The following is a 27,191-nucleotide window of genomic DNA, read 5'->3' on the forward strand; positions in this document are numbered from 1 at the left end:
CTGCAAAACATTGAAATAAATATATTTAAAGATATTTTACAAGCTTCCTCAAAAACGTAGAAAAGAAAATTCCCAAATCTTTCTTGAAATTATAGTTATAGTTATAGTTTAATTTCCCCTCCTTAATTTCTAAGTCGGAGTTGCTGTTGCCCGAGATCTTACTTTAAATCCAATACATTAATTACTCTCTGTTTACGTTATGAATCTCTCCCTGTCTTCATACCCAACCTTCGATTCATGCTGCGCTGATTTTTCTCCTTAGTTCTTTTTGTGTATCTGTTTTTTTTATGTTATCATTCAATTCAAGATTTTGGTTAACAAGGGTGCTCAGCTAAAACAGCCCCAGGCTATTGAGTCCGCCTGCTGCGGAAAATTATATTTTACATATTGTAATAAATGATTTGATTTGATTAATTTTTATAAAAAACTTCTAAAAATAAAATAAAAATCAGTTTTGCTTCTGAAAATAATAAGGGTTTCTTATTGAAAATCTTCAAAGTATGAAAATCTAGCATTAGTGTCAAAACTATGTTAAACTCTAATCAAGACATTAAAAAGAAAAATGAAAAAAAATGAAATAATTTCAAGATTGTTACCAGGCAAAATTCCAGTTGACAAACAGGCTCCTCAGGTTTCCATTCTCCTTTCCTGTCAATCAAAATTTCATCTTTCACATTTTTATTTAGAAAAAAAGTGAATTATATAAAGTAAGAATGTTGAAAAAGTGGATTATATAAAGTAGGAATGTTGAAGAAAGTCGATTATATAAAGTAAGAATGTTGAAAAAAAGTGGATTATATAAAGTAAGAATGTTGAAAAAGTAAGAATGTTGAAAAAGGGGATTATATAAAGTAAGAATGTTAAAAAAGTGGATTATATAAGTAAGAATGTTGAAAAGGGGATTATATAAAGTAAGAATGTTGAAAAAGTGGATTATATAAAGTAAGAATGTTGAAAAAGTGGATTATATAAAGTAAGAATGTTCAAAAAGGGGATTATAAAAAGTAAGAATGTTAAAAAGGGGATTATATAAAGTAAGAATGTTGAAAAAGGGGATTATATAAAGTAAGAATGTTGAAAAAGTGGATTATATAAGTAAGAATGTTGAAAAAGTAGATTCTATAAAGTAAGAATGTTGAAAAAGTGGATTATATAAAGTAAGAATGTTGAAAAAACACTTTATATTGTCTTATATTTAGGGAACATTAATGTTTTCTTTCTAGAAGTGGTAGAATATAAATTTTCAAATTCGATTTCTTGAAAACCATGATGGAATTGTGAATGTCCCTTTTGAAATAGAAGATCATAGGAAATTACATTTACAGTCCCTTACTTAAATTTCTGTCCATGTAGACATTGTAAGAATTTTTAAAATCTTCAATCGTAAAATGAAATTTTTTACAAAGATGTTCGTAAACACCATTCGTTAAGTCTTTAACACAAATTCTGATTTCTGATTCCGTTTATCTAATCCCTATATATCATTGCAACCCAATCTCATAGACCTTAGATATGTCATTCTATGATTTCAATTAGATAAAAATATCTAAGTTTGAAAAAGCAAAGGTTTACATCATCAGGTTGCAGATATATAGGAATGAGAAAATTTGAGTTTGTGGCAATGACTTAATTTCTTTTTCTTAGATATTTTAAAACTAAATTAAATAATTCAAAATTCTGTTTAAAATAAAGCTCTGACAAAAACTACTTATTTTTAAAGAAAGGGTCTACGACGTCAGGTTGCTAAGATAGGGTCGGAAATTTAAGACTTTAGGCGAACTTTAATTTTCTTTTTATAAATCTTATCAGACACAGTTTATCCTGTAATTCAATCCCTTTCAGGGTTAAAGTTTAAATAATTAAGAAAGTAGTTGAAACTGTGAACTAAGTTGTGAATGTATAAGTTCTCAGGAGGGAAATTTAGTTTAATATGTTTACATATAAAACTAGAAGAACTATTTATCTCAGCTAAGCATGCATAAACTATATGAAATGTAGAAAAATGTCAGGAGTAAATATAAGGGGACTTGAATTAACTATATGAAATGTAGAAAATGTCAGGAGTGAATAAGGGGACTTGAATAAACTATATGAAATGTAGAAAATGTCAAGAGTAAATAAGGAGATTGAATAAACTATATGAAATAGAGAAAATGTCAAGAGTAAATAAGGGGACTTGAAAGAAAATGTCAAGAGTGAATAAGGAGACTTGAATAAACTATATGAAATGTATGTAGAAAATGTAAATAGTAAATAAGGAGACTTGAATAAACTATATGAAATGTAGAAAATGTCAGGAGTGAATAGGGGGACTTGAATAAACAATATGAAATGTAGAAAATGTCAAGAGTAAATAAGGGGACTTGAATAAACTATATGAAATGTACAAAATGTCAGGAGTGAATAAGGGGACTTGAATATACTATATGAAATGTAGAAAATGTCAAGAGTGAATAAGGAGACTTGAATAAACTATATGAAATGTAGAAAATGTCAAAAGTGAATAAAGGGACTTGAATATACTATATGAAATGTATGAAATGTCAAGAGTGAATAAGGGGACTTGAATAACTATATGAAATGAAGAAAATGTCAGGAGTGAATAAGGGGACTTGAATAAACTATATGAAATGTAGAAAATGTCAAGAGTAAATAAGGAGATTGAATAAACTATATGAAATAGAGAAAATGTCAAGAGTAAATAAGGGGACTTGAATAAACTATATGAAATGTAGAAAATGTCAGGAGTGAATAAGGGGACTTGAATAAACTATATGAAATGAAGAAAATGTCAAGAGTGAATAAGGAGACTTGAATAAACTATATGAAATGTATGTAGACAATGTCAATAGTATATAAGGAGACTTGAATAAACTATATGAAATGTAGAAAATGTCAGCAGTGAATAAGGGGACTTGAATAAACTATATGAAATGTAGAAAATGTCAAGAGTAAATAAGGGGACTTGAATAAACTTTATGAAATGTACAAAATGTCAAGAGTGAATAAGGGGACTTGAATAAACTATATGAAATGTAGAAAAAGTCAGGAGTGAATAAGGGGACTTGAATATACTATATGAAATGTAGAAAATGTCAAGAGTGAATAAGGGGACTTGAATAAACTATATGAAATGTAGAAAATGTCAAAAGTGACTAAGGAAACTTGAATAAACTATATGAAATGTAGAAAATGTCAGGAGTGAATAAGGAGACTTGAATAAACTATATGAAATGTAGAAAATGTCAAGAGTAAATAAGGGGACTTGAATAAACTATATGAAATGTAGAAAATGTCAGGAGTGAATAAGGGGACTTGAATAACCTATATGAAATGTAGAAAATGTTAAGAGTGAATAAGGGGACTTGAATAAACTATATGAAATGTAGAAAATGTCAAGATTAAATGAACATAAATAACATTTTCTTATTTTTAATTGTGGAAAGAGTTCAATTCTCATAATTTCTTTAATTTTTTCTCTAACAAGAAATCCGCAACTAACTTCTAAAGAGAATCTATAACTGTAAATTGAAAATCAAAAATTTTGTAAAAACGATGGTGGATATCTAAACCAATCTTGAGCAGATAGTTTTTAAGGATACCTTTGGGAATCGGACATTCCACTTTATAGATAGAAGGAACCTTAAAATTACGTTTCAGTCCCTTTAAGAATGTTTTTCTGGACTTTATCCTAATTTTTGGTTCCATCTGCGAGGTTTAATACCTGTCATTAATTTAGGTTTACCTTATATTGGGATATAAAAGTGTAATAAATTGAGGGAAAACAAAACAAAAAAGTTTAGAGGTTAACAAAACTTCAGATCTTAGCCTCGGGATTAATATTTTAATATGTCAAAAACCTGACTATTAGAAGTAGCAGAATTCCTAATTTAAAAATATCCAGGTTTCTGCGCGCGCTATGAGAACGCAAAGATATAAGGATTAGAACGTCCGAGGGAAGTGTTTAATTCCTTTTTCGTAAATATTCTTTTAAGCATTAAAAATTATTTAAGATGATTTCCTGCAGCGATATTTAAACTTGGATATCTTCAGTGTGTATCCAGGTTTACAGGATACCTAGAATACAATATATATAATTGTGTATCCAGGTATACAGGTGTTTCGCTACTTGCGATTTCCCTAAAAGACCTAATATCTATACCGTGTGGTATTTCTCAGGACCGGATCGTAAGACTTCCCTCTCTCAAACCTACAAGGTTGTGATTGAATGTTTCGCTACTTGCGATTTCCCTAAAAGACCTAATATCTATACCGTGTGGTATTTCTCAGGACCGGATCGTAAGACTTCCCTCTCTCAACGCTCTTCATAACAAAAGGATGATAATAAGGTTCCGAACGTTTATATCTCTGAGTCTTCAATCTAAATAAGTTTAAGAAACCCACAGAAAAAGCTTTGAGTGATAAATCATACGAATACAGCAAATAATCCACTCAGGCATTAAAAAACTGTGGCAAGGAACCAACAAACACATAAAAAATATCAATCATACTATAATCAACCGATAAGCATACGTAAATATAAGAAATAATTACCACAGTGATCCCAGAATTCTGGACACGGTTAAACTTGCAAGACAAATAAACATATACTAATATAAAACTATTCACTCCCACGCGAGAAATCTTGCGCCTGCGTAGTCAGTCTGTAAACAGCTTCTAAAACTAGTTTTTCACAATACATTCTGTACAGATCCGCAGGGAGAACTCAGAAACTCACAGGGGCATCACATAGACTTCATACACGCAGCATGGCTCGCGTAACAACAGGATACCTAGAATATAATATATATAAATTTGTATCCAGGTTTACAGGATACCTAGAATACAATATATATATAATTGTGTATCCAGGTATACAGGATACCTAGAATATAATATATATAAATTTGTATCCAGGTTTACAGGATACCTAGAATACAATATATATATAAAAATTTGTATCCAGGTTTACAGAATACCTAGAATACAATGTATATAAATTTGTATCCAGGCTTAAAGGATACCTAGAATATAATAAATATGAATTTAAACATAAAAAAATAGTTATTAACTTAACATTAAAACCGTTGAATAGGAACAAAAATGATTTTTAAAGCTATGTTTACATTGCAAAAAGGTTTGTCAAAAGTTTGAAACTTGTTTTGTTGTTCTTCAATTTGGTAAACAAATATATTATCGTCCAAGGAAAACATATAAATCTATTCCTCGACTCCGGAGTCAGTTTAATCTTGAACCTGGAGTAAACCAATCCTTGATCCTAGCACCGAGTTCAACATTTCTATTGTTCTTATTTAAAAAAAACTTAACTCTTCATTGTATGAACAGGGTTACCCACAAAGAATGAGACTTCAAACACGAATGTTAGGATTTTAATTTTTTTTCTAACATTCATAGTTCTCTGTAAATGAGTATTGTTTCTTTCTTTGTCAAATCTTTTAGAATACTAATTAAAGACTGTATTTTAGGCAGAACTCTAAATTAAACATTTAATTTGTTGCATCTAATAAGTTTTAGGGAGTCATTTAAAGGGACAGTAAAGGAAAAATGAAAGGGGGTATAGGCTGAAAGCTAATCACTTTAGCTCTTGATCGAGACCCATGAAAGTTTTATCTGATGTTACTATCTCGAGAAATTGATATAAAACTGTGTTAAAATCATACGAAAGTTCATATATGTACAATTTAAAAAATCTTAAACTTAAATCACGTGACCAGAACTATCACCAATGGCAGAGCAGTATACTGATCACGTGTCTCTGCCTGTATCACGTGACCACTTTACTGCACTGTCATTGGTGGATTTTCTGGTCAAGCAATTCGGACGTGTAAATAATATTATGAATTAAATCTATTAAAAATAGAAATAACAAATATAAAATTAGAATTGGAGTAAACCTAAGTAATAATTAGCTTTCTCGGGGATATTATCGTTTTCAGATTGGTTGCTTATTTGCTGAATTTGATCTATTTAAACCCACTACTTTTATACAAAATTGTATATATATTAATTTTCGTATAAATTTGACACAGTTTTATATCAGTTTCTCGAGACGGGAACATCAGATAAAACTTTAATGGGTGACGATCAAGAGCTAAAGTGATAAGCTTTCAGTCTATACCCCCTTTCATTTTTCCTTTACTGTCCCTTTAAGTCTTGTAATGTGTGGGTACTCTAGCATTAATCTGGACCTGGAGTAAACCCTCAACCTATGTATAGCCTGCTCCCACCACCAAGCATTAATCTGGACTTGGATTAAACCCTGAACTCTATATAGACCCTAAATATTAGTTCCACTCATCCTGGACCAACCAGGTGTTATTTGTTAATATTTTTCCTTTAAAACACATCCACCGCCAAGAAATTGAGTCTTTGAAACAAATTTAAATTTTCTTATCCCTATATCGTTGCGGCCTGTAATGGTGTAAACCTTTGATATTTCAAACGTAGTTTTTTATTATTATTTTAATTCATATTTTGATATATATAAGATCTACGACGTGGGGTTGAAAAGATATAGAGTTTAGAAAATCAGAGTTGGATCAAAAGTAATAGCTTACTGTGATAAGGACCTTGCTTTAAATTTAGCTCTGATCTAGTTATTAGTACTCTAGTTCTACCCCGGAGATATTTAACCCTAACTTTAATGCTGATCTTGTAGTACTCTAGTTCCACCCCGGAGAAGTTTTACCTTAATGTTCCTTAGCCTTAGCTCTAGCCCAGAACCAGAGTACTAGCAGTAGTAAGTAACCTAAAGTTAACATTACCTTGACATTTGCACCGTTTCTATAGTACTCCGGTCCTTCCTTCCCTGCTTTAACCAACTCTAAGCTCAGAAGATCGTTTTCTAGTTGTGAACAATCACCATCTGGAAATAAAAAAAAATCATTTATCCCATTATATTAAAAAGAAACTTTGTCACAAACTCTGATTATTTAATCCCTATATCTGTGCATCCCAATTTTAAACTATGAATTCAGTTAGATAAAATAGTTGAAGTTAGAAATATCAAAGGTTTACATCATCAGGATACAAAAATGATTAGATTATTTGAGTTTGTTGCAAAAACTCAGTTCATTTTGCGAATCTGGAAGGTTAAAATGAGGATAACACAAAAAAAGGTTTGATGACTTTCAGACGCTTTGCGCGCATCTTCTATTTTAATTAAAAACATTTTCTCTTTGTATACATTGTAAAAAAAATGTTAGGGAGTTTTATGAAAAGAGTTCGTGGATTTTGTTTGAGGGTAATTTTTGCAATTTTGATCATCCATAAACCTTCCCTGATGGGGTTTAAGGATGGGTTTGGGCCCGATCGGTTCAGCCGTTTTGACGTTTATTGGATACAAACAAACAAACAGATAGACACCCAGACAAGCAAAGTATATATAGAGATTATAACATGATTTTAAAATTATAAAATATATATTTACCTTTTGCTTCTCTTCTTCTTCTGATCAGGCTTCGTTTAACTCTTTTCTTTTTGTCGTTGCTCCACCCTTGGTTTAAACCAGCAGATAATTCCTGTAATATCTCCGCAACATCGCTCTTTTCAACCTCTCTCTTATTCAACCATCTAAAAATATAATCTATATATATAGAAACTAGTAATCTGTGTTTGTCGGTTATGGTGTTTGTTTGTTTGTTTGTTTACAACTCAAGAACCACTTGATCGATTTGCCTCAAAGGAATTGAGTTTTTGCCACAAATCGAAATTATCTAATCCCTTTTTCTTTGACATCTGATGATATTTCAAACTTAGATTATTTGATCTAACAGAATTTATAGAATAAAATGAAATAGAGTTTAGAAAATCAGAGTTTGTGGTAAAGCCCAATTCCTTTTCTATTTGGTAATACCACGGAAATATTTTAGGTTGATTTTAAAATTTCAACATAATTGGATTGACGTTTATAGAAAAAGTTCAGTTTCCAAGCAAAGTTGGGTTCCCAAGAAAGCTAGTTTAATATAATATCCTTTGATGAATGGCATGTCTGAAGACGGATCCCTTCAGTCCTTTACAGATATAAATGAATCTGACAGGATATTATGTAAAAAAAGATCAGTTTAAAAAACGTTTACAGTCCCTTTAAGTAAAAATTTATAAAACTTTGTAAATGAAAGTTGTGGGAACATTACCACAATCTATATTACAAACAGCGAATATCATTTTAACATTTAAAAGAAAGAAATAATTTAAAATATGTTGGTTCACAGAAGTTTATAAAAAGAGGAGGTTTTGATGGTAAATAGAAAACTAAACAATGGTTTATGAAAGTAATTTCTTTGTAGTATTCAGAATAAAACCAGAAGACTAATGAGGAAAAGGTGAATTACATATTTACGTATACAGTAAGACCCATAAAACTGTGGAATAGAGAGACGACAACACAGCACAGCAATTGTGCAGTGTATATAGATCATTGAAAAAAATGCTAAAATGTCGTTTTAAGGGTAATAAAAATATCCAATAAGTGGCAATAGACAAAATTCAAGATATTGAAAAAAGTAACTCGAAAAATTAAGATAGACAAGAATTTGACAAAAATGAATGTAATAATGAAAAAATGAAAATTGAACATGAGAATGTTTGAAAGAAATAAATAACAACGAAACGAGAAAGGAATGATGGAAGAACGAGGCTGAAACCTTATTGTTGTAAAATAATGAGTTTTTATTTATAAACCCCAGATTGAATACATCCTCTTAATACCATACACTTTACTGGTCTACAATAGGAATACAGGGTTACCCATTAAGAATGAGATTCATACGACTTTACATAATTTACTCTTTTTCCCTGTACAACATAACTTGACTTATATTTGACAAATCATCTAGTATATCATGTGACACGGCGGGAAAGCCATATTCGACATCTCAGCTCGACAAATATAAGAGTTTTAGGTCGTCATTAAAGTCGTATTATTTGTGGGTATCCCTGCATTAACTTACACTCTACACAGCCCTTAAACTCCTTTACGCCTTCCATACCAGATTCAATGGAACCTCCCAACCTAGCTGTAGGATCAGGAATACAGGATCCAATATAACCTCACAAGCTAGCTGTAGGATCAGAAATACAAAATCCAATAGAACCTCACAAGCTAGCAGTAGGATCAGGAATACAGGATCCAATAGAACCTCACCAACCTAGGTTTAAGATCAGGAATCCAATATCCAGTACAATCTCCCAACCTAGCTGTAGGATCAGGAATACAGGATCCAATACAATCTCCCAACCTAGCTGTAGGATCAGGAATACAGGATCCAATACAATCTCCCAATCTAGCTGTAGAATCAGGAATACAGGATCCAATATAATCTCTAAACCTAGCTGTAGGATCAGGAATCCAATATCCAATACAATCTCCCAATCTAGCTGTAGGATCAGGAATACAGGATCCAATATAATCTCACAACCTAGCTGTAGGATCAGGAATCCAATATCCAATACAATCTCCCGATCTAGCTGTAGGATCAGGAATACAGGATCCAATATAATCTCACAACCTAGCTGTAGGATCAGGAATCCAGGATCTAATACAATCTCACAATCTCACAACCTAACTGTAGCATTAGGATGAATATCAGGAAGTATTATTACGTAATATTATGATGATTATCAGAAAGTATATTACCTAATATTATGATATTATCATGAAGTATATTACCTAATATTAGGATTATTATCATGAAGTATATTACCTAATATAAGGATGATAATCAGGAAGTATATTACCTAATATTAGGATGATTATCAGGAAGGCAGACTGGTATATGACTAGGACTCCATCTTCCATCTATGCATGTTGCTCCCCGTGGGCCTTCTAACAGTATAGAATACATTTTTAACACAAAATTAGAACAAAACTTAAACATTCTTTTACTTTAATATTACGAAAGAAAATATTCGTATGTTAAACTATTCAACATAATTAAAGGGATGGTTGATTTCATTCCAAAAGTCTTCCTTTTAAAGAGACACACAGCCGATTCAAGAACTGTCTTACTTGTAATTTTTTATGATAAAGGAATTGACTCTTTGCAACAAACTCTGATTTTCTAATCCCTATATCTTTGGATTCCTACGTCGTAAACCTTTGAAATTTCAAACTATGACTTTTGTTAGATCAAAAAATATAGGTTTGAAATATCAAAGGTTTACGACATTGTGTTCCAAAGATATTGGGATTAGAAAATCAGAGTTTGTGGCAAAGAGTCAATTCCTTTCCCTTTTTGTCTTTACTGTAAAAATTTGCAATTGAAAAGGATCAAATAAGGATATCTCCAACATTTTACGTGAACCTTTGGAAAAGATATGAATGAGGTATGTAACTTTTGAAATAACGCCGACAGTTCCTTTAAGTTACCTTCATCAATTCTGAATTCTTTATTACAATCAAACATAATCTGTCTGTCATTACTAATCCTCTTGACATAGGGTCTATAGTCATACAGTCCCATATTTCCAACCAGAAGAACCTGTAATACAAAATTAGTATAGTATAGTGACTACCAGAAGAACGTGCAGTACAAAATTAGTATAGTATAGTGACTACCAGAAGAACGTGCAGTACAAAATTAGTATAGTATAGTGACTACCAGAAGAACCTGCAGTACAAAATTAGTATAGTACAGTGACTACCAGAAGAACCTGCAGTACAAAATTAGTTTAGTACAGTGACAACCAGTAAACTGTGGAATAGGAAGACGACAAAAAAGCAGTATTTAAGTTATTTGACGATACAAAGCAAATAATTTTGCAAGTACCTTATTAAATCACTTTTAAAGAAAAATGGGTCTGTTTACACTGCACAATTACTGTGTCTTATGTTCATTGGACTAAGTAGAGTTATGAAATGAGTTTAAAGGTCGTCTTCCCATTTTATAGTTTTCTGATTCTCATTGTATGTACTGCATGTATGTATAACATGTACTGCACTAGATATTACAATTTAAAGACGATTAAGTATTATTAATTATTAAAATAATCATAAAGTACTTTAGTTTGACAAAGAGAAAATCAAAATTTACTTGTAAAAACAAAAAGGTCAATCTAATGGTGTTTTTAACAGGGAAGAATATAGGATCGAATACATTAATTTTATATTTTGCTGAAGATATATTGCCCACTCCCACAAGCTTTTAAAAAACTAACATTTTGACATCAAGAAAAAAGTAAGAAAGTTAAAAAGTAACTAAAGGAATTGAGCCTTTGCCACACACTCTGATTTTCTTATCGATATATATTTTTAACCATACGTTTTAGACCTTAGTTTTTTTTAAACTATGAATTCTGTTTTAAACATCAAAGAGTTACACCATTAGGTTCCTAAGATATAGGAATGAGAAAATTTGGGTTTGTAGCAAATACTTAATTCTTTTTTCTTTCTTTTACCTTTCTTTTAGATGAAAGATGTTTGTGAAGCAGTTTTTATTAATTTATCAAATATTTCTTTATAATGCCTGTTTAAAGTTAAGGATAATATATTAACAAAGTTTTATATATGAAGTGTTTAAAATTTTAACCTTTCCGTTGGGTAGGTAGCCAGGGAAGGGACAGAACACCTCCTGGGCTCATCATTCAATCAGCGATTCAACCATTTTTTAAAAGTTTAAAATTCAAAATTTAATTCGAATTTGTTCTCTTAGGTCAAGTTAGTTTAAAACAGTAAAATCATCAAAACCCCCCAACATGTCAAATGCCCCCCACCCCTTATGACATCAAATTTTGAACAGGATATGTGTTTGGTTCTAAAATTTGAGATAAAAGGCCCAAATTTTGCACATGCAGCCTCCAATTTATAATAACAAATAAACGGATAAATACTTGATCCCGAGATTAACCACAAAAATGTTTCTATCTCGGATTAAAGTTATAAACAAAACTTTACTGATAAAAGGTTCAGAACTGATATTCTGGGAAATTGAGCGAAAAGGGAATCTCCAAACAATTTATATGCTTCCATTAGAAAAATACTTTGCAACAATTATGAACAGATTTTTGCGGACAATTGACATATTTTCTTTTGAGAATTAAGAATAAAAATCTGAATTGTTCGATACACAAAGGTACCCTGCCATATCCATTGTCTGATCAAGGATGAATGCGTTTTTCTAGCTGACATTGATTATCAATTGTAATTTATCTATAAAACTAACTTAGGCATTTATGCTGCAGAGCCAATGAAGAAAAAGGATAAAAAAAGGACGATATCTTGCTCATTTAAACTCAAATAGTTTAAATGTTACCGCTGTGAATCGGACACAAAGAGTTATTTGAAATAACGTCGTCAGTCCATTTAAGTGAACAAACATAACAGAATATTTTTAAAGAACGGAGCTGAGTTTTTGTCACAAACTCAGCTATATCTTTGCAACCTGGCGATGTAAACCTTTGATATTTCAAACTTAGACTATTTTATCTAACAGAATTCAAAGTTAGAAATATTAAAGTTCAACAACATCTGGTTGCAAGGATATTTGGATAAGAAATCAAAGTTTGTGGCAAAAACTCAAGTCCTTTCTCTTAGAAGTTAGTTAAACGGAAAACAAAGGGTAGGAACTTGTATGTGGAGAATCGTATATCTTGAACGATTGATATCAATATACAATGGGGCCTTTTTTAATGTGGATAAATGCTTGATACCTCAATCAAAAGTACGAATATTACGGGATATCGAAGAGAAATGGAATTAATTCTTAGGTTTGGATAAGATGGAGATAAATTTTTGATTCCGGGATTCACATGACTTGAGTTGGATCTGAGATAAGAGACACAATATAGATTCAGTCTGCTTAAAATAAGTCTCATCAATTTTAAGACAGGGTCGACTTTGAAATGTCGCAACGCCTTAGGCTTTGATTTTACCCCTCTAACTCACTTCAGCCTTTTTTTTGTAGCCCTTTAAATGCACATTTTAGCACTATTAAGCGCTAGTTGTTTTTGCCTTGTTTTTTAAGAAGTAATTGGGAAAACTCTCATCGATTTTTGATCGAGAGCATGAGGCCTTTAAATCACTGTGACATTAGCTACGTCCACCTTTTTTTAGCATTGTTACAATTGAACCGAAAATAATGGAACATTATAGAACAATGATGTTTTCGATAAAGATTTCTCAAAGGAAAAGAAACTCTGAACAATCTTTTCCTTTTCAGCTATCATGCTAACTAGCTGGTTACTCACCTCAGGGTTGTATTTTCCTGTTCAGCTATCATGCTAACTAGCTGGTTACTCACCTCAGGGTTGTATTTATCTGTTCAGCTATCATGCTAACTAGCTGGTTACTCACCTCAGGGTTGTATTTTCCTGATCAGCTATCATGCTAACTAGCTGGTTACTCACCTCAGATTATAATTTTCCTGATCAGTTATCATGCTAACTAGCTGGTTACTCACCTCAGACTATAATTTTGTAATCCTTAAATATGTCAAACAATGAATTCTGCCCGATCAAATATTCAAAGTTTAAAAAATAAAATATTTACAACATAAGGTTTGCCTTTATCTATTGATCAAAAGAAGAAGGGTTGTCTTTTGGTGAGAAGGATTTGGATACCCAGTGCATGGACGGAACCCATCGTAAGGATAACTATATATAAAATGAAAGAAATCATAACTTTAAAATGTGATTACGATGAATTTCTAGACCAAGCATTGCAGACCTTAGGTTAGGTAAAAAATATGTGTATTTACATCAAAAAGTTTATGATTTGATATTTGAATGATTTCCTGGCATTCTGGTGGATTGGTGCTCCAGTTGCCGTAGTTACACGTTGTTATATTTTTACCAAGGAGTCGGAACCCGTCCTTACACTGATATAATCCAACAGAACCATGAACCATCTAGATATTTATATAAAATCAGATAAATTGTTGTCTAGCTTTAGTTGAGATTTGCGTTTACTCAGAGAAGTCTTGTATTGACCGAACACCTGAAATTAAAAAGCAAACATACAAAGCAATTGTAACTTTGTAAGTAATGTACTCTATTACAAATAATGTAATGTACTCTATTACTCTATTAAACACAAATTAAGTTAATCACATTTTTAAATCTCTAAATAACTTTGTAACTCGATGTCGTAGAACTTGCATATGTCAAATTAAGAATAGTTTTAAAAATTCAAGGTTTAGACTATCGGGTTGCAAAGATATAGGGATTATAAAATTTGAGTTTGTGACAAAAACTTCGTTCCTTTAAAGGTTTAAAACGCAAAAATTATTTTTTTAAATTGTCATGAAATACTGAAATAAATCATTGTTATAAGGTTCACCCTGTATTTAAAAATTATCCCAATGTTAGAAGGTTCATCCTGTATTATGAATTATCTTAACGTTAGAAGCTCCACCCTGTATTTATAAATTATTCCTTTGTTAGAAAGTTCACTCTGTAATTATAAATTATCCCAATAATATAAGGTTCACCCTGTATTTGTAAATTATCCCAATGCTGGAAGGTTCACCCTGTATTAGTAAATTATCCCAATGCTAGAAGGTTCACCCTGTATTTGTAAATTATCCCAATAATATAAGGTTCACCCTGTATTAGTAAATTATCTCAATGCTGGAAGGTTCACCCTGTATTAGTAAATTATCCCAATGCTAGAAGGTTCACCCTGTATTTGTAAATTATCCCAATATTAGAAGGTTCACCCTGTATTAGTAAATTATCCCAATGCTAGAAGGTTCACCCTGTATTAGTAAATTATCCCAATGCTAGAAGGTTCACTCTGTATTTGTAAATTATCCCAATGCTAGAAGGTTTATCCTGTATTTGTAAATTATCCCAATACTAGAAGATTCACCCTGTATTTGTAAATTATCCCAATACTAGAAGGTTCACTCTGTATTTGTAAATTATCCCAATGCTAGAAGGTTCACCCTGTATTTGTAAATTATTCCAATGCTAGAAGGTTCACCATGTATTTGTAAATTATCCCAATGATAGAAGGTTCACCCTGTATTTAAAAGTACCTTCGGCACAACGATCATGCCGTTCTTTGGAGGCGGGGGCATCGTCTAAAAATAAAAAAGTTATATTTGTCGTCTATTTAACATAAAAATCAAAGTTATGCCAGAAAAGAATGGAACATTGACTTTAGCTAGCAAGATATTTTTTCCCGAAAAAATATGTGCTGTCTTCTCAATATAATTTAATTTCCAAAAAGTTAGATTTTACAGAGGCGTATCCAAAAAAGCTACAATTAGGTATATGTATAACTTATAGTTAATCAAAGTAGATTTAAAGTTTAAAGTATTTATACTCTTGTGTTGAATTATCTTTGTATAGGTTTTGTGAATAAGTTTTATTAAAAAAAAGTTTTAAACCCCGAACTGAATATGCAAAATGCATACAGAGATTGGATAATTTAAACTTCCGGCGCAAACTCTTCCCATTAATATTTCAAATATCTATTCAGCTTTAGAGTTATAAATATGTATATTTAACTATTTTAAATGGATTTTTCCAGAAAAGATCATAATTTAGGGCATTTGTGCATTAAAGGGACTACAGACGAAATTTCAAGTGACCCTTCATGCCCGATTCACAACAGTATCCTTTAGCCCCTCTTTTTGAAAAACAATTAGGAAGATATCTTCAATTGTCCCCGCTGCATAAAACTGTGCTTCACTTTCAAAGATAGTCCACCCACTTATATAAAATTTTAGCTAGGCAAGCAAAGGTATTTCATTTAGTCTTGAGTAGACAAAGGTCTAAACCTGGTACTATTGTACATCGGAAATGCCATTCTACAAATAAAAGGTTACTAAATTTCCGTCTGCAGTCCCTGTAAGAAACAGATATACGAAAAACGTTCAAGTTTTCAAAAACTGTTCAAACCTTGCACCGGGCTGGAATACATTTAGGGAGTTGTGTCCAGGTCCCATTATTACACTGATAATAATAATAATCATAATCTTTTCTTATCTAGCTCAGTGAAGGTAAAAATAAGGGGTATTTTTAAAAAATACGGGAATTGAGTGACGAAATTAAAATGAATATGGTGACTGGTGGGACATCGAAGAAAACTGTAACATGTAAAATTTGTTTGGTCTGCTAGAAATTCGAATTTGTAAGTTTATGTTTTGATTGCATACGGTTGTACTAAGAAAAGAAAATTGCAGTTTACAAATAAAATAACTGTTCACATCTTACAGAGCTCTAACTTTAACTTTAAAGGGACCGTTAACTAAGTAAATTTTAATACAGTGAGAACCAGAAAACTCTGGAATAGGAAAAAGACTTTATAGACTCCAGTTCTGACTTTAGATATTGCAATGAACATGACATGCTGCAACTAAGTAGTGAGTATAGTGTACACAAACCTATTTGAGTAAGTAAGTGATTTAAAAGTGTCTAATAAAACTACTTGATTTGTAACATCATCAAATGCACTTTATTATTACTTTAATGTCGTCTTCCAATATGGTTGGGTTTCTTAGTGCTTCCAAGGTTGTATAATAAGGTTGGTGCTCTCAATGCGCTCCAATGTACGGAAAATGTCGTTTCTAAGATGACGTTACTGATTATAGAGGCGAGAGTGACGTCATAATAGTTTTTTTCTATCTATCTTTACAGGAGTCGACATTTTCCGTACATTCGAGCGCATCGAGAGTAACCAACCTTATATATTATATAACCTTGCGTACTTCGAAACGACACAGTCCCAGACGTCCTATGTTGGTAAAAAGTACGGATGGAAAAATCCCAGCTCAGGTTTGCAGCATAAAAAATCAAGCTGAAAAAGTGATAATATTTTGTCCTTCTCGAAGTCGTCTCTAGCTCAATTCCTAGCTATTTGGGACACCCTATATTATCTTTTCAATTAGAAAATAGGTATTACAATAAAACTTTTAATTGCGTTGAAATTCTCTTTTTTTATACTGAAAATCAAACAAAGTTTTTTTGCGAAGTTTTCTTGTGTTCATCAAAATTATGAAGATGAAAAAATTAAATTTTAATTTTGAAATTTCTGAATACAGTGAACAGAAAGCTGAAGAGGTTCATTATAACATCTTGGAGTAGAAGGGAAATTATGGACTAAATTATAGAGGTCTTAAGGAAGAGGAGGAGAGGGGGGGGGGGAGATTCCCAAGGATGAGGGAGAAGGGGGGGGATTATTAATGGATGTAATCATGTAGAAAATATGAACAGAAAGACTTATAAATAGAAATATTTAAATAAAGAGAGCAGAAAATATAAAAACTAATCTTATTAAAAGAATCCTCATAAAAGGCATATTTTAAAATCTTAATATTGCACCACGTGCATTGGAAATAAATTTAGTTTAACTGGATTTCAAATGAAAGAAAAATAGTTTTTAAGGTTTTAAATAAGATAATCCGAAAAAAAACTTTGTAATTATTTTCATTATCATTATTTATCCCTGAACAGGAGAAGAGTTGGAAGGAGTCTCAAACCTTGGCTCACATTCAAGACTTAGATTTCCTCCATGTACAATCTTAAATACAGCAAGGGAGGATTCATCATGGAGTGAAGACACAGTGTATTATCAGGAAGAATGTATTATCAGGGAGGTTTTATATTTTCAGGGAGGATGTATTATCAGAGAGGATGAATTATCAGGGAGGTTGTAATATCATGGAGGATGTATTAACAGGGATGATATATTATCAGGGAGGTTTTATATTTTTAGGGAGGATGTATTATCAGAGAGGATGTATTATCAGGGAGGTTGTAATATCATGGAGGATGCATTAACAGGGAGGATCTATTATTAGGGAGGATGTATTATCAGGGACGTTTTATATTTTTAGGGAGGATGTATTATCAGAGAGAATGTATTATCATGGAGGATGTGTTAACAGGGAGAGTGATCACCTTTTCCCCAACTTGTTTAGATTCTCCGTTTAGTATTTCAGGAACTATACAGGGAGCCAGACATTTAGGAACAGGATGGGTCCATTTTCCATCTGATCCACAGGTAGCACTTTATACACCAAAATATCAACACTTAGAAAACTGTGATGTGCTTTCAGTTGGTTCGCTGTTGGCTCATTTTTTGAGTTTATATTCTTTCAGGCTCAAAATTTGGCTCATTTCAAAAAAACGAATGTTTTTAAATTTTCCATTATTTTTTCTCATTTTTCTTAGAGTATGCTAAACTTTGACCCTGGCATAATACATAATACATTTGCAAAAAACGGTCAAAAACGATTTAAATCTATGTAAAAATGAAATCGTTTTTTTCCAGTTTTTTCAGGATAAATATTTTACACAGTTTAACAGGTATCTTTAACAAAATATAAGAACAGAGAACCGAGTTAAAATTGAATCATCTATCTTATAATTTTAATATTCACCTTTTAGCACCTTGCAGGGTCATTCCTTCCAAACAGTTAAACACAACTACAGAATGCATAGACGTCCTAAAATAGAAAACTTGTCTATTAGCATTTTTATTCAATATCAAAATTTAATTCGTTTATCTTAGAACTATTAGACCAAAGTCAAACCACAGTTTTACTGTGTCCTTTTGAAACCTTTTCATTCAACTCTAAAGAGTATTCTTTTTAAATTGCATTCAATGTCAGATTGTTTAATCATAAAGTTTAATATTATGTATGACGTAGTAGAAAGGAAGTTTTAAAACTCAAGGTTGGGGCAAAATTTCAAATATTAAAAGTTTAAATGCCGACAATATTGGAGAGCTGGAGAGGAATAAAATAAACGAGTATCTTGGTTCTGTATCCCAGGTTGGGTTTAATAACGTTAGATAAGTTGAGCTAGGGTGGATTCAAACTAAACCCTTGTAATCCTAGTTGATGGTCGGTCTTGCTCCGGCCTTACACTCCGTACTGTCAAGGACGTGTGGAGCAATTCATTTATCTTTATGGTTCACACAGATCCAATCCAGAATACAGATTCAAGGGAAACAATGATCTTTTCTAGAATTTCTTCCGATCAGAAACTATACAAGGAAAGGAATTGAGTCTTTGCAACAAACCCTGATTTTCTAGTCCTTGTATTGTTCCAACCAAATGTCGTAGACCTTAGATATTTCAAACTATGAATTATGTTAGCTTAACTGATCTAAGTTTGAAATATCAAATGTGTACAACATCAGGTCGCTAAGATATTGGAATTCAAAAATTTAAGTTTGTGGCAAAAACTCAATTCCTTTATAGGTTTAACGGCGGTTGTTAGAAATCCACATTATTGCTCTTTATAACACATAATGTTTATTTTCATTTAAAATGGTTATTTCAATCGAAAATGAAAATGTGGAATATCAGAAAACACTTTTTTTCTGAAAATTTTTACATTTGACCAAATTTTCTGAACTTTCGATGATATTTACTTTTACGGGTAACCTGGATCCTTCCAACCAACCCTTAGATCAACTCCCACTCCTAACCCTTCCTGGATCCTTCCAACCAACCCTTAGATCAACTCTCACTCCTAACCCCACCTGGATCCTTCCAGCCAATTTTTAGATCAACTCCTACTCTTAACCCCACCTGGATCCTTCCAACCAACCCTTAGATCAACTCTCACTCCTAACCCCACCTGGATCCTTCCAACCAACCCTTAGATCAACTCTCACTCCTAACCCTACCTGGATCCTTCCAACCAATTTTTAGATCAACTCCTACTCCTAACCCCAGCTTGATCCTTTCAACCAATCCTTTCACCTTTTCCTACTCTTAACTTATCTGGACCCAAACCTTACATTAATTAAATATCTACGTATACCCCTAATTAGACTTCCTAATTCTATATATATATTAATTCATAACTTATATGCCTACCTAAATCCTTCCAACCAACCTTTACACCAATTCCCTACTCCTAAACCTTCTTGGGTCCATCTAACCAACCCTTAGATAAACTCCCCACTCCTAAACCTACTTGGATCCATCTAACCAACCCTAAGATAAACTCCCTACTCCTTAACCTACCTGGATCCATCTAACCAATCCTTAGATACTCCCTACTCCTTAACCTACCTAGATCCCTCTAACCAGCCCTTAGATAAACTCCCTACTCCTAAACCTACTTGGATTCCTCTAACCAACCCAACTCCCTACTCCTTAACCTACCTGGATCCATCTAACCAATCCTTAGATACTCCCTACTCCTTAACCTACCTAGATCCCTCTAACCAGCCCTTAGATAAACTCCCTACTCCTAAACCTACTTGGATTCCTCTAACCAACCCGTAGATAAACTCCCTACTCCTAAACCTACTTGGATTCCTCTAACCAACCCTTAGATAAACTCCCTACTCATAAACCTACTTGGATTCCTCTAACCAACCCTTAGATAAACTCCCTACTCATAAACCATACTTGGATCCCTCTAACAAACCCTTACATCAACTCCTTAATCCCAAACCTACCTGGATCCCTCCAACCAACCCTTCCATCAGCTCCCTAATCACAACCCTACCTGAATCCCTTTAACCAACCCTTGTATCAACTTCCTACTCCCAACTCTACCTGAATCCCTTTTAACAACCATTGTATCAGCTTCCTACTCCCAACCCTACCTGGATCCCTCTAACCAACCATTAGGAATGACTCCTCCCCCTGGAAGACCACAGTTGATTTCTAAACACTCTGGTTCCCTTCCACTCCATTGTCTGTTACTCTCACATGTTCTAGAATATAAATTCTTCAAATTCAAATAGAATATACGGTGTCCAATTAAACATGACAGTTTGTGTAAAATGTAAATGTCCTTTTCCATAAGTTGTAAGTTGAGCGAAAGCAGGACATATTTTACTTATTTTGAAATCAAGATCTACTACAATCAGAATGCCCAGTAAATGTCTTGTCATTCTTTTCGGAGCACTACTTGAATACATTTACAATCATACAATAACTTTCATGCTTTACGGGACACCCTTTAGTTCCTCTAACAAAATTATAAAAGTTTGGAGAACTATGCTTGAAAAAGTTCTTCTTGAATATTAAATTAATTGCACCCTCTTTGATGTATTTTATCCTAGATTTTACCTGGTCGTATCTCCCACCACCATGTAACCGTAGTTACACTCATAGGATACAGTAGACTTATACGATACTGCAGTAAACAACGCTTTTCCTGACCCAGGATTACGGGGTAGAGGACAGGTTACAGCTTCACATCGGGGTAGCTCAGACTAGGAGAGTTTACAGATTTAATCTATATGCAAACTAGAGTAAACATCACAAACTTAATCTTAGATCAGAGATTCGGTATTCATTGATCGTACTTTTTCGTGTTTTGGTTCATTAAAGGGAGTGTTCGCGAAAAATGAATAGGGGTATAGGCTGATATCGAATTGAATTCGATTTCGATCCCTACTAATTTTACTTCTATCTGTGCGTCTATAAGGAGAACATGGTTAAAAACGTCTTACACCCAAAAGGATAGCGTCCATACAAATTGATGGAATTGCATTATTTCACCCAGATCGTACATAATTCAATTATATTTTAAAAAACTCATTTAAATATTACAACTTAAAATTGTCGAATTCCATTCGATGCATACTTATATAGAATATATTTCTTAACATTTCTTATCTTATATGATCCGAGTGCTACTTTTGAAGATATCAACTATTTATGAATGCATCGATTTGAATTCGACTTCGAATTTTAATATCAAAATGAGGATTTTAAAATTTAATTTAATTATTTACGATCTGAGAGAAAAAATGCAACTTCGTGAATTTTTTGTCCTACGCTCCTTGGTATGAGTCGTTTTTTAAATTTTTATCCTCATGGACGCAACAGATAGAAGTAAAATTAGCGATCTATGTCGAATGCAATTAGACGTCTATCTCCCCTTTAATTTTTCGCGAACCCTACCATTAAAGAAATTCTCTTAGGGATAAAAACATTATTTTTAATTGTCTTACACCATTAAAGTACATTGTACATATTGTTATGTGTACATATCTCTAGAATATTGGAGAAAACAATTACCTGAGACCAAACTCCGTCCTTCTCACAGATTCTTGTTTTCCTTCCTTCTAACTTGAACCCAGGCAAACACTCATAGTTCACCTGACACCTGGACAAATAAATTAAAGAGACTCGTGGCGTAATTTCAAGTGATTTTATATTTAAAAAACTACCTTCCTGATTCACAACAGTACTCTTTTATTATTTATTATTTATTATTTGAATATTGGCTTTAAATGCTTGAGATTTTCCTTTAATCCTTGAATTGAAAACCGTTCTCATATCACAACTGTTATATTCAGAGTGAGCTTTCCTCAGTTGTTATCCATTATCAGGAAATCAACGCACCCCTAGAACCGTATTGAGTAATGAGTAAGGATGCGGAAGACACTGTCATTTTCTTTCTTAACGAAAGTTCAATTCTAACAATTTGAATTCTTGTCTCTGTAGCATAAATCCGCTATTCGCTTTTAATGAAAAATCGCATTAAAAAAACTATGAAACACAATTTTTTGTATTTTTTGATATATACGGGTACCGAATTGTGAATCGGGTATTTTGTTCGCTAATTGGAGGGTCCTTGAACAGACCCTTCCAGGATGGACCCCCCCATTCCCCCCTCCCTCGTTCCTTTTTAAAGATTTGAATATCTATCAGGATTATGTTATATCTTGTTTTATTAGGATGAAAATTCGCATAAACAAACATTATTATTATCTAATTATAAGAATTCATTTTATTCTTGCTTTAAACAGTTTAATGCATATTTGAATGAAGATTAAACAATTCGTTTGTATAGATTCTATTCTGTATTTCCTCTTACAGTTGGGAGTTTATTTAGTTCTAAACTAGAAACAAAATATGTTGGAAGGTAACAGAAGTTTATCAGCGGTAGAAAAGGGGCTGAGAAGTATAGGAGGAGAGGGTAAGAGATAGGATGAGGGGTTAAGGAGTAGGAGGTATGATAAGTAGAAGGCGGAGAGGGTAGGATGTAGCTAGGAGGAGGGGTTGAGGTGAAATAGATTGGTAGGAGTTTGAATTTAGGATTAGGATATAGGTGAGATTTAGTATTTGGATGGGTTGAGTTCTCTTGTTGATGGTATTCTGAAACTTCAAGTATTGCAGTTAGGAATTGGATGCTTTATTGAATATAAGGATTCTTGAACGGTTAGATTGAATTTCTCAATGTATAATCAATACACTCAATACACTGAATAGGTTAAAGTAATACCTTTTGGTGTTGATGACGTCATGGGTGATTTTAAAAATATCGAAAGTAATTACAACAAAACAAGAAAATGATTTCAGCCTTTTTTTTCCGGCAAGAAATACAGTATTATTTATCATAATCTTCCTGCTTTTTGGCATCATGGAGTCTTACTAAAGATTTTGTTAATGGCATGAATTAATAACAATACAGATAGAACACTGGATGTCGTCTTTTCAAGATCTAGTGTTTTTTTTGTTCACAATAACCCTGAGGCAGGAGCCCAAAGGAGTTACGCGTATGCTCTCTCTCTCTGTCTTGTCATATCACGCAGCATGCACAAAACTTCTTTGAGCTCCTGCCTCAGGGTTTTTGTGAACGAAAAACCACTAAATCTTAAAAATACGACATCTAGTGTTCTATCTGTATTGTTATTGTTATTGTCTTTCTGTACTGTATTCTATTGTTATTGTCTATCTGTTTTGTATTGTTATTGTCTATCTGTATTGTATTGTTATTTTATATCTGTATTGTATTGTTATTGTCTATCTGTATTGTATTGTTATTGTTTATCTGTATTGTATTGTTATTGTCTATCTGTATTGTATTGTTATTTTATATCTGTATTGTATTGTTATTGTCTATCTGTATTGTATTGTTATTGTCTATCTGTATCGTGTTATTGTATAACTGTATTCTATTGTTATTGTCTATTTGTATGTCTTGTTATTGTCTATCTGTATTGTATTGTTATTGTCTATCTGTATTATATTGTTATTGTCTATCTGTATTGTATAGTTATTGTCTATCTGTATTGTATTGTTATTAACTATCTGTATTCTATTGTTATTGTCTATCTGTATTGTCTTGTTACTGTCTATCTGTATTCTATTTTTATTGTCTATCTGTATTGTCTTGTTATTGTCTATCTATATTGTATTGTTATTGTCTATCTGTATTGTGTTATTGTTTATCTGTATTTTATTGTTATTGTCCATCTGTATTGTCTTATTATTGTCTATCTGGATTCTATTGTTATTGTCTATCTGTATTGTATTGTTATTGTCTATCTGTATTGTATTGTTATTGTCTATCTGTATTCTATTGTTATTGTCTAGCTGTATTATATTGTTATTGTCTATCTGTATTCTATCGTTATTGTCAATCTGTATTGTATTGTTATTGTCTATCTGTATTGTATTGTTATTGTATATCTGTATTGCATTGTTATTGTCTATCTGTATTGTCTTATTATTGTCTATCTGGATTCTTTTGTTATTGTCTATCTGTATTGTATTGATATTGTCTATCTGCATTCTTTTGTAATTTTCTATCTGTATTGTATTGTTATTGTCTATCTGTATTGTATTGTTATTGTCTATCTGTATTCTTTTGTTATTGTCTATCTGTATTGTATTGATATTGTCTATCTGCATTCTTCTATCTGTATTGTATTGTTATTGTCTATCTGTATTGTATTGTTATTGTCTATCTGTATTCTATTGTTATTGTCTAGCTGTATTCTATTGTTATTGTCTATCTGTATTCTATTGTTATTGTCTATCTGTATGGTATTGTTATTGTCTATCTGTATTGTATATATAAATCTGAGTGACTCTGAAAAGTGATATTATGCAAGGATCAATTAATCATTTTCAATTGTGGTTTTACTCTTCAGTGATTTGCGTATTTATGCTTCAGAGGCAATACTATAAATTAACAAGAATTTACCGATGATCGATATCGTATTCTATTCTATATTTATTTCAATATAGAAAAAGATTTTTTACTAGGACTAAGGTTTAAAAGGGTAAGGTTGCGAATCAGACTAGGGGGGATACGAGAGCATCAGTAGTATATACAGTAGCTATGCCTTTTGCTGTCCAGTACCCCAGATCATCAAAAATCATTTTTTACTTGCTGAAGTTGTGTGTAAAAATGATGAAAACACTTTTATAAATGAGGAGATGGTGGGGGGCACGCGCACCCAGTGCTCACCCCTTGTGCGCCCCTGATCGGACATTGCACTCTTTCAATGAAGGGTTACTTGAAATTACGTCTATATTGTCCCTTTGACTAAAAAAGGCAACAATAATTCCACAATCCATAATTTTCAGATCACCAATGTATGTAAACTGGAGAATGCGATTTTCCAGAATTTGTTGGAAGCATTGACAAAATATTCGCAACTAAACTAATAATTTTTTAATTCTTAATCTTTTTCGAACCCTTTAAAAATACCTTGTTTTTAATGACATATCATTTACTTAAATAATGAACATTTAAGAGGCCAAAGTCTGTTTTACTCCAAATGTTTCTTGAATTGGTTTTAGAGGTATTAAGAAAATTATTCAATTTTCTTTTGTCAAAGGTATCATCAAAATCATATTTGAGAATTTTAGGTTATTATCAAAGCGCGGATAAAAAAACAGATAATCGTTTTATTAAGAAATTACAAATTTTCGTTTTTATAAAGAAGGTTATCGCCCTGTAACAATGATTATATACTTGATCAGTCTGTATATTCTGTAGTCTTTATTTATGAGCTTTTAATGACGAAAAACAAGATACAAATATTTAAATATACTAGAAATTCAAGGCGCTTCGCGCCCTTCTTTCTAGCCTTAGAGGGCGCTTCGCGCCCATCTTCTAAATTAATTGTAAACATGTTCTCTTTGTGTACATCGTAAAACTAAACAAAAATAATTTGCGGATTTTTACAAAAAATTTCGCGGATTTTCAAAATTTTAAAAAATTTAATGACGATCGAATTTTGATAGAGACAAATATTTGAAATTTTGATGATTCATAAACCTTCCCTGGGCTCCCTAGATGTCCCACAAAAAATTTGGGCCCGATCGGTTCAGCCGTTTTGACGTTTATTGGATACAAACAAACAAACAAACAAACAAACAGACAAGCCAAATTTATATATAGATAGGAAAAAATGCCGAATTTTGTCAACTTTGAAAAAAAAGATATTTAACGTTATGATTTCCCAAGGAAAGAAATACGTGTATAGCTGCAGCTACCTAGCTACCAAGGAGTTAAACCCTAAACAGGCTGGGGCGGAGCGTTTGGCGCCAGCCAGCCCCCCCCCCCCTGTAGTTTTTTTGTCCTAGCACTCTCATTTTTGACACTATCACCGTGAAATTTTGTGACTTTTAATGAATAGTAATTTAAAGGATTTTTTGTTAAAATATTTTTATTTTATTTACAGGGCGGAAAAAAGTCCGTTCCGTGATAAAAAAAATCTGAAATATCCCTATAACTTTTTTGTGACTAAAGCTACATATCTATAGATATTTTTGAAAAGCCCTTGATAAAGGCATGTAGAAAGTAGAAACATGTGTCACACTTTGATATTTGTTAAAAACACAAAATCTTTTTTCTTCATTCTTTTGACCCATTTTAGACATTTCTTTCACCCTCCCTAGCACCCAAACTATTAAAGTTATCGGTCTGATTTTTTTCTTTTAGCTGGTCCTGAAAAATTGCACTAGGAACATGCATTTCAACCCTATACGTATTCTCTAAGGCCTTTTTATATGGGGGGGGGGGCGCCAAACGTCACCCCAGATAACGCTCGTCTCTGAAGTCTCACAGTTTTTGGGGGTAACTCGTATTTGTTTGTTAGCTGATGTTGGTTTAAAGACAAAACCCTCTTGTTAAATGTTGATGAATAATTTGTTGAAGAAGGAATATAACAAACAACTGTTTCTATATAGAATTAACCCCAGGGGTAGAAACATATATTTTCCAAGCCAAAGAGAAACCCGTTGGGGAATTCGATAATAGAGGTAGAAGATAATAGAGCGAACGATACTTTCCCCCTCCCTCTCCTCCTGCCACTGCCCCCCCGCATCTCATTTTGATTTGTTAATTTGACAGTCAAAGGAAAAAAAACAATTTTGAAAAGCTATTTAAAGAAATAACGCTTTTAAGGGTTTCCCCGTGCTGATTCATTAAAATCTGTTCACAAAAGAAAATACACTTGGTACTTTAAATAAAACGATGAAAAAAATCTAGAAAATAAGTTTTTG

General features: G+C 32.4%; 2 protein-coding genes across 4 annotated transcripts in view; both read right to left on the reverse strand.

Annotated features, from left to right (window-relative positions):
• Positions 1-11,695, reverse strand: part of LOC111699522 (complement receptor type 2) — a 49,479-nt gene extending 37,784 nt beyond the window's left edge. The window contains exons 1-7 of one of the 3 annotated variants that reach the window (XM_023470214.1): positions 11,550-11,695; positions 10,391-10,502; positions 9,760-9,844; positions 7,451-7,593; positions 6,786-6,886; positions 4,022-4,077; positions 597-648 (exon numbers count right to left, since the gene is read on the reverse strand). In XM_023470214.1, coding sequence (XP_023325982.1) covers positions 597-648; positions 4,022-4,077; positions 6,786-6,886; positions 7,451-7,593; positions 9,760-9,844; positions 10,391-10,484 — 531 coding nt within the window. In that variant the 5' untranslated portion in view covers positions 10,485-10,502; positions 11,550-11,695. Of the gene's footprint in view, positions 1-596; positions 649-4,021; positions 4,078-4,554; positions 4,590-6,785; positions 6,887-7,450; positions 7,594-9,759; positions 9,848-10,390; positions 10,503-11,549 lie in introns of those variants that run through there. The other 2 variants (XM_023470213.1, XM_023470215.1) reach the window with 2 other exon arrangements.
• Positions 11,696-13,685: 1,990 nt separating this feature from the next.
• The window catches only part of LOC111699525 (protein lev-9), a 28,997-nt gene continuing 15,491 nt past the window's right edge, over positions 13,686-27,191 (reverse strand). Inside the window, exons 8-16 of the mRNA XM_023470218.1 lie at positions 21,963-22,050; positions 21,006-21,151; positions 20,537-20,647; positions 18,348-18,413; positions 17,866-17,974; positions 17,411-17,485; positions 15,865-15,918; positions 14,997-15,041; positions 13,686-13,865 (exon numbers count right to left, since the gene is read on the reverse strand). Coding sequence (XP_023325986.1) covers positions 13,686-13,865; positions 14,997-15,041; positions 15,865-15,918; positions 17,411-17,485; positions 17,866-17,974; positions 18,348-18,413; positions 20,537-20,647; positions 21,006-21,151; positions 21,963-22,050 — 874 coding nt within the window. The remainder of the gene's footprint in view (positions 13,866-14,996; positions 15,042-15,864; positions 15,919-17,410; positions 17,486-17,865; positions 17,975-18,347; positions 18,414-20,536; positions 20,648-21,005; positions 21,152-21,962; positions 22,051-27,191) is intronic.

Source organism: Eurytemora carolleeae, unplaced genomic scaffold, assembly GCF_000591075.1.
Source record: "Eurytemora carolleeae unplaced genomic scaffold, Eaff_2.0 scaffold351, whole genome shotgun sequence".
Lineage (NCBI taxonomy): Eukaryota > Metazoa > Arthropoda > Copepoda > Calanoida > Temoridae > Eurytemora > Eurytemora carolleeae.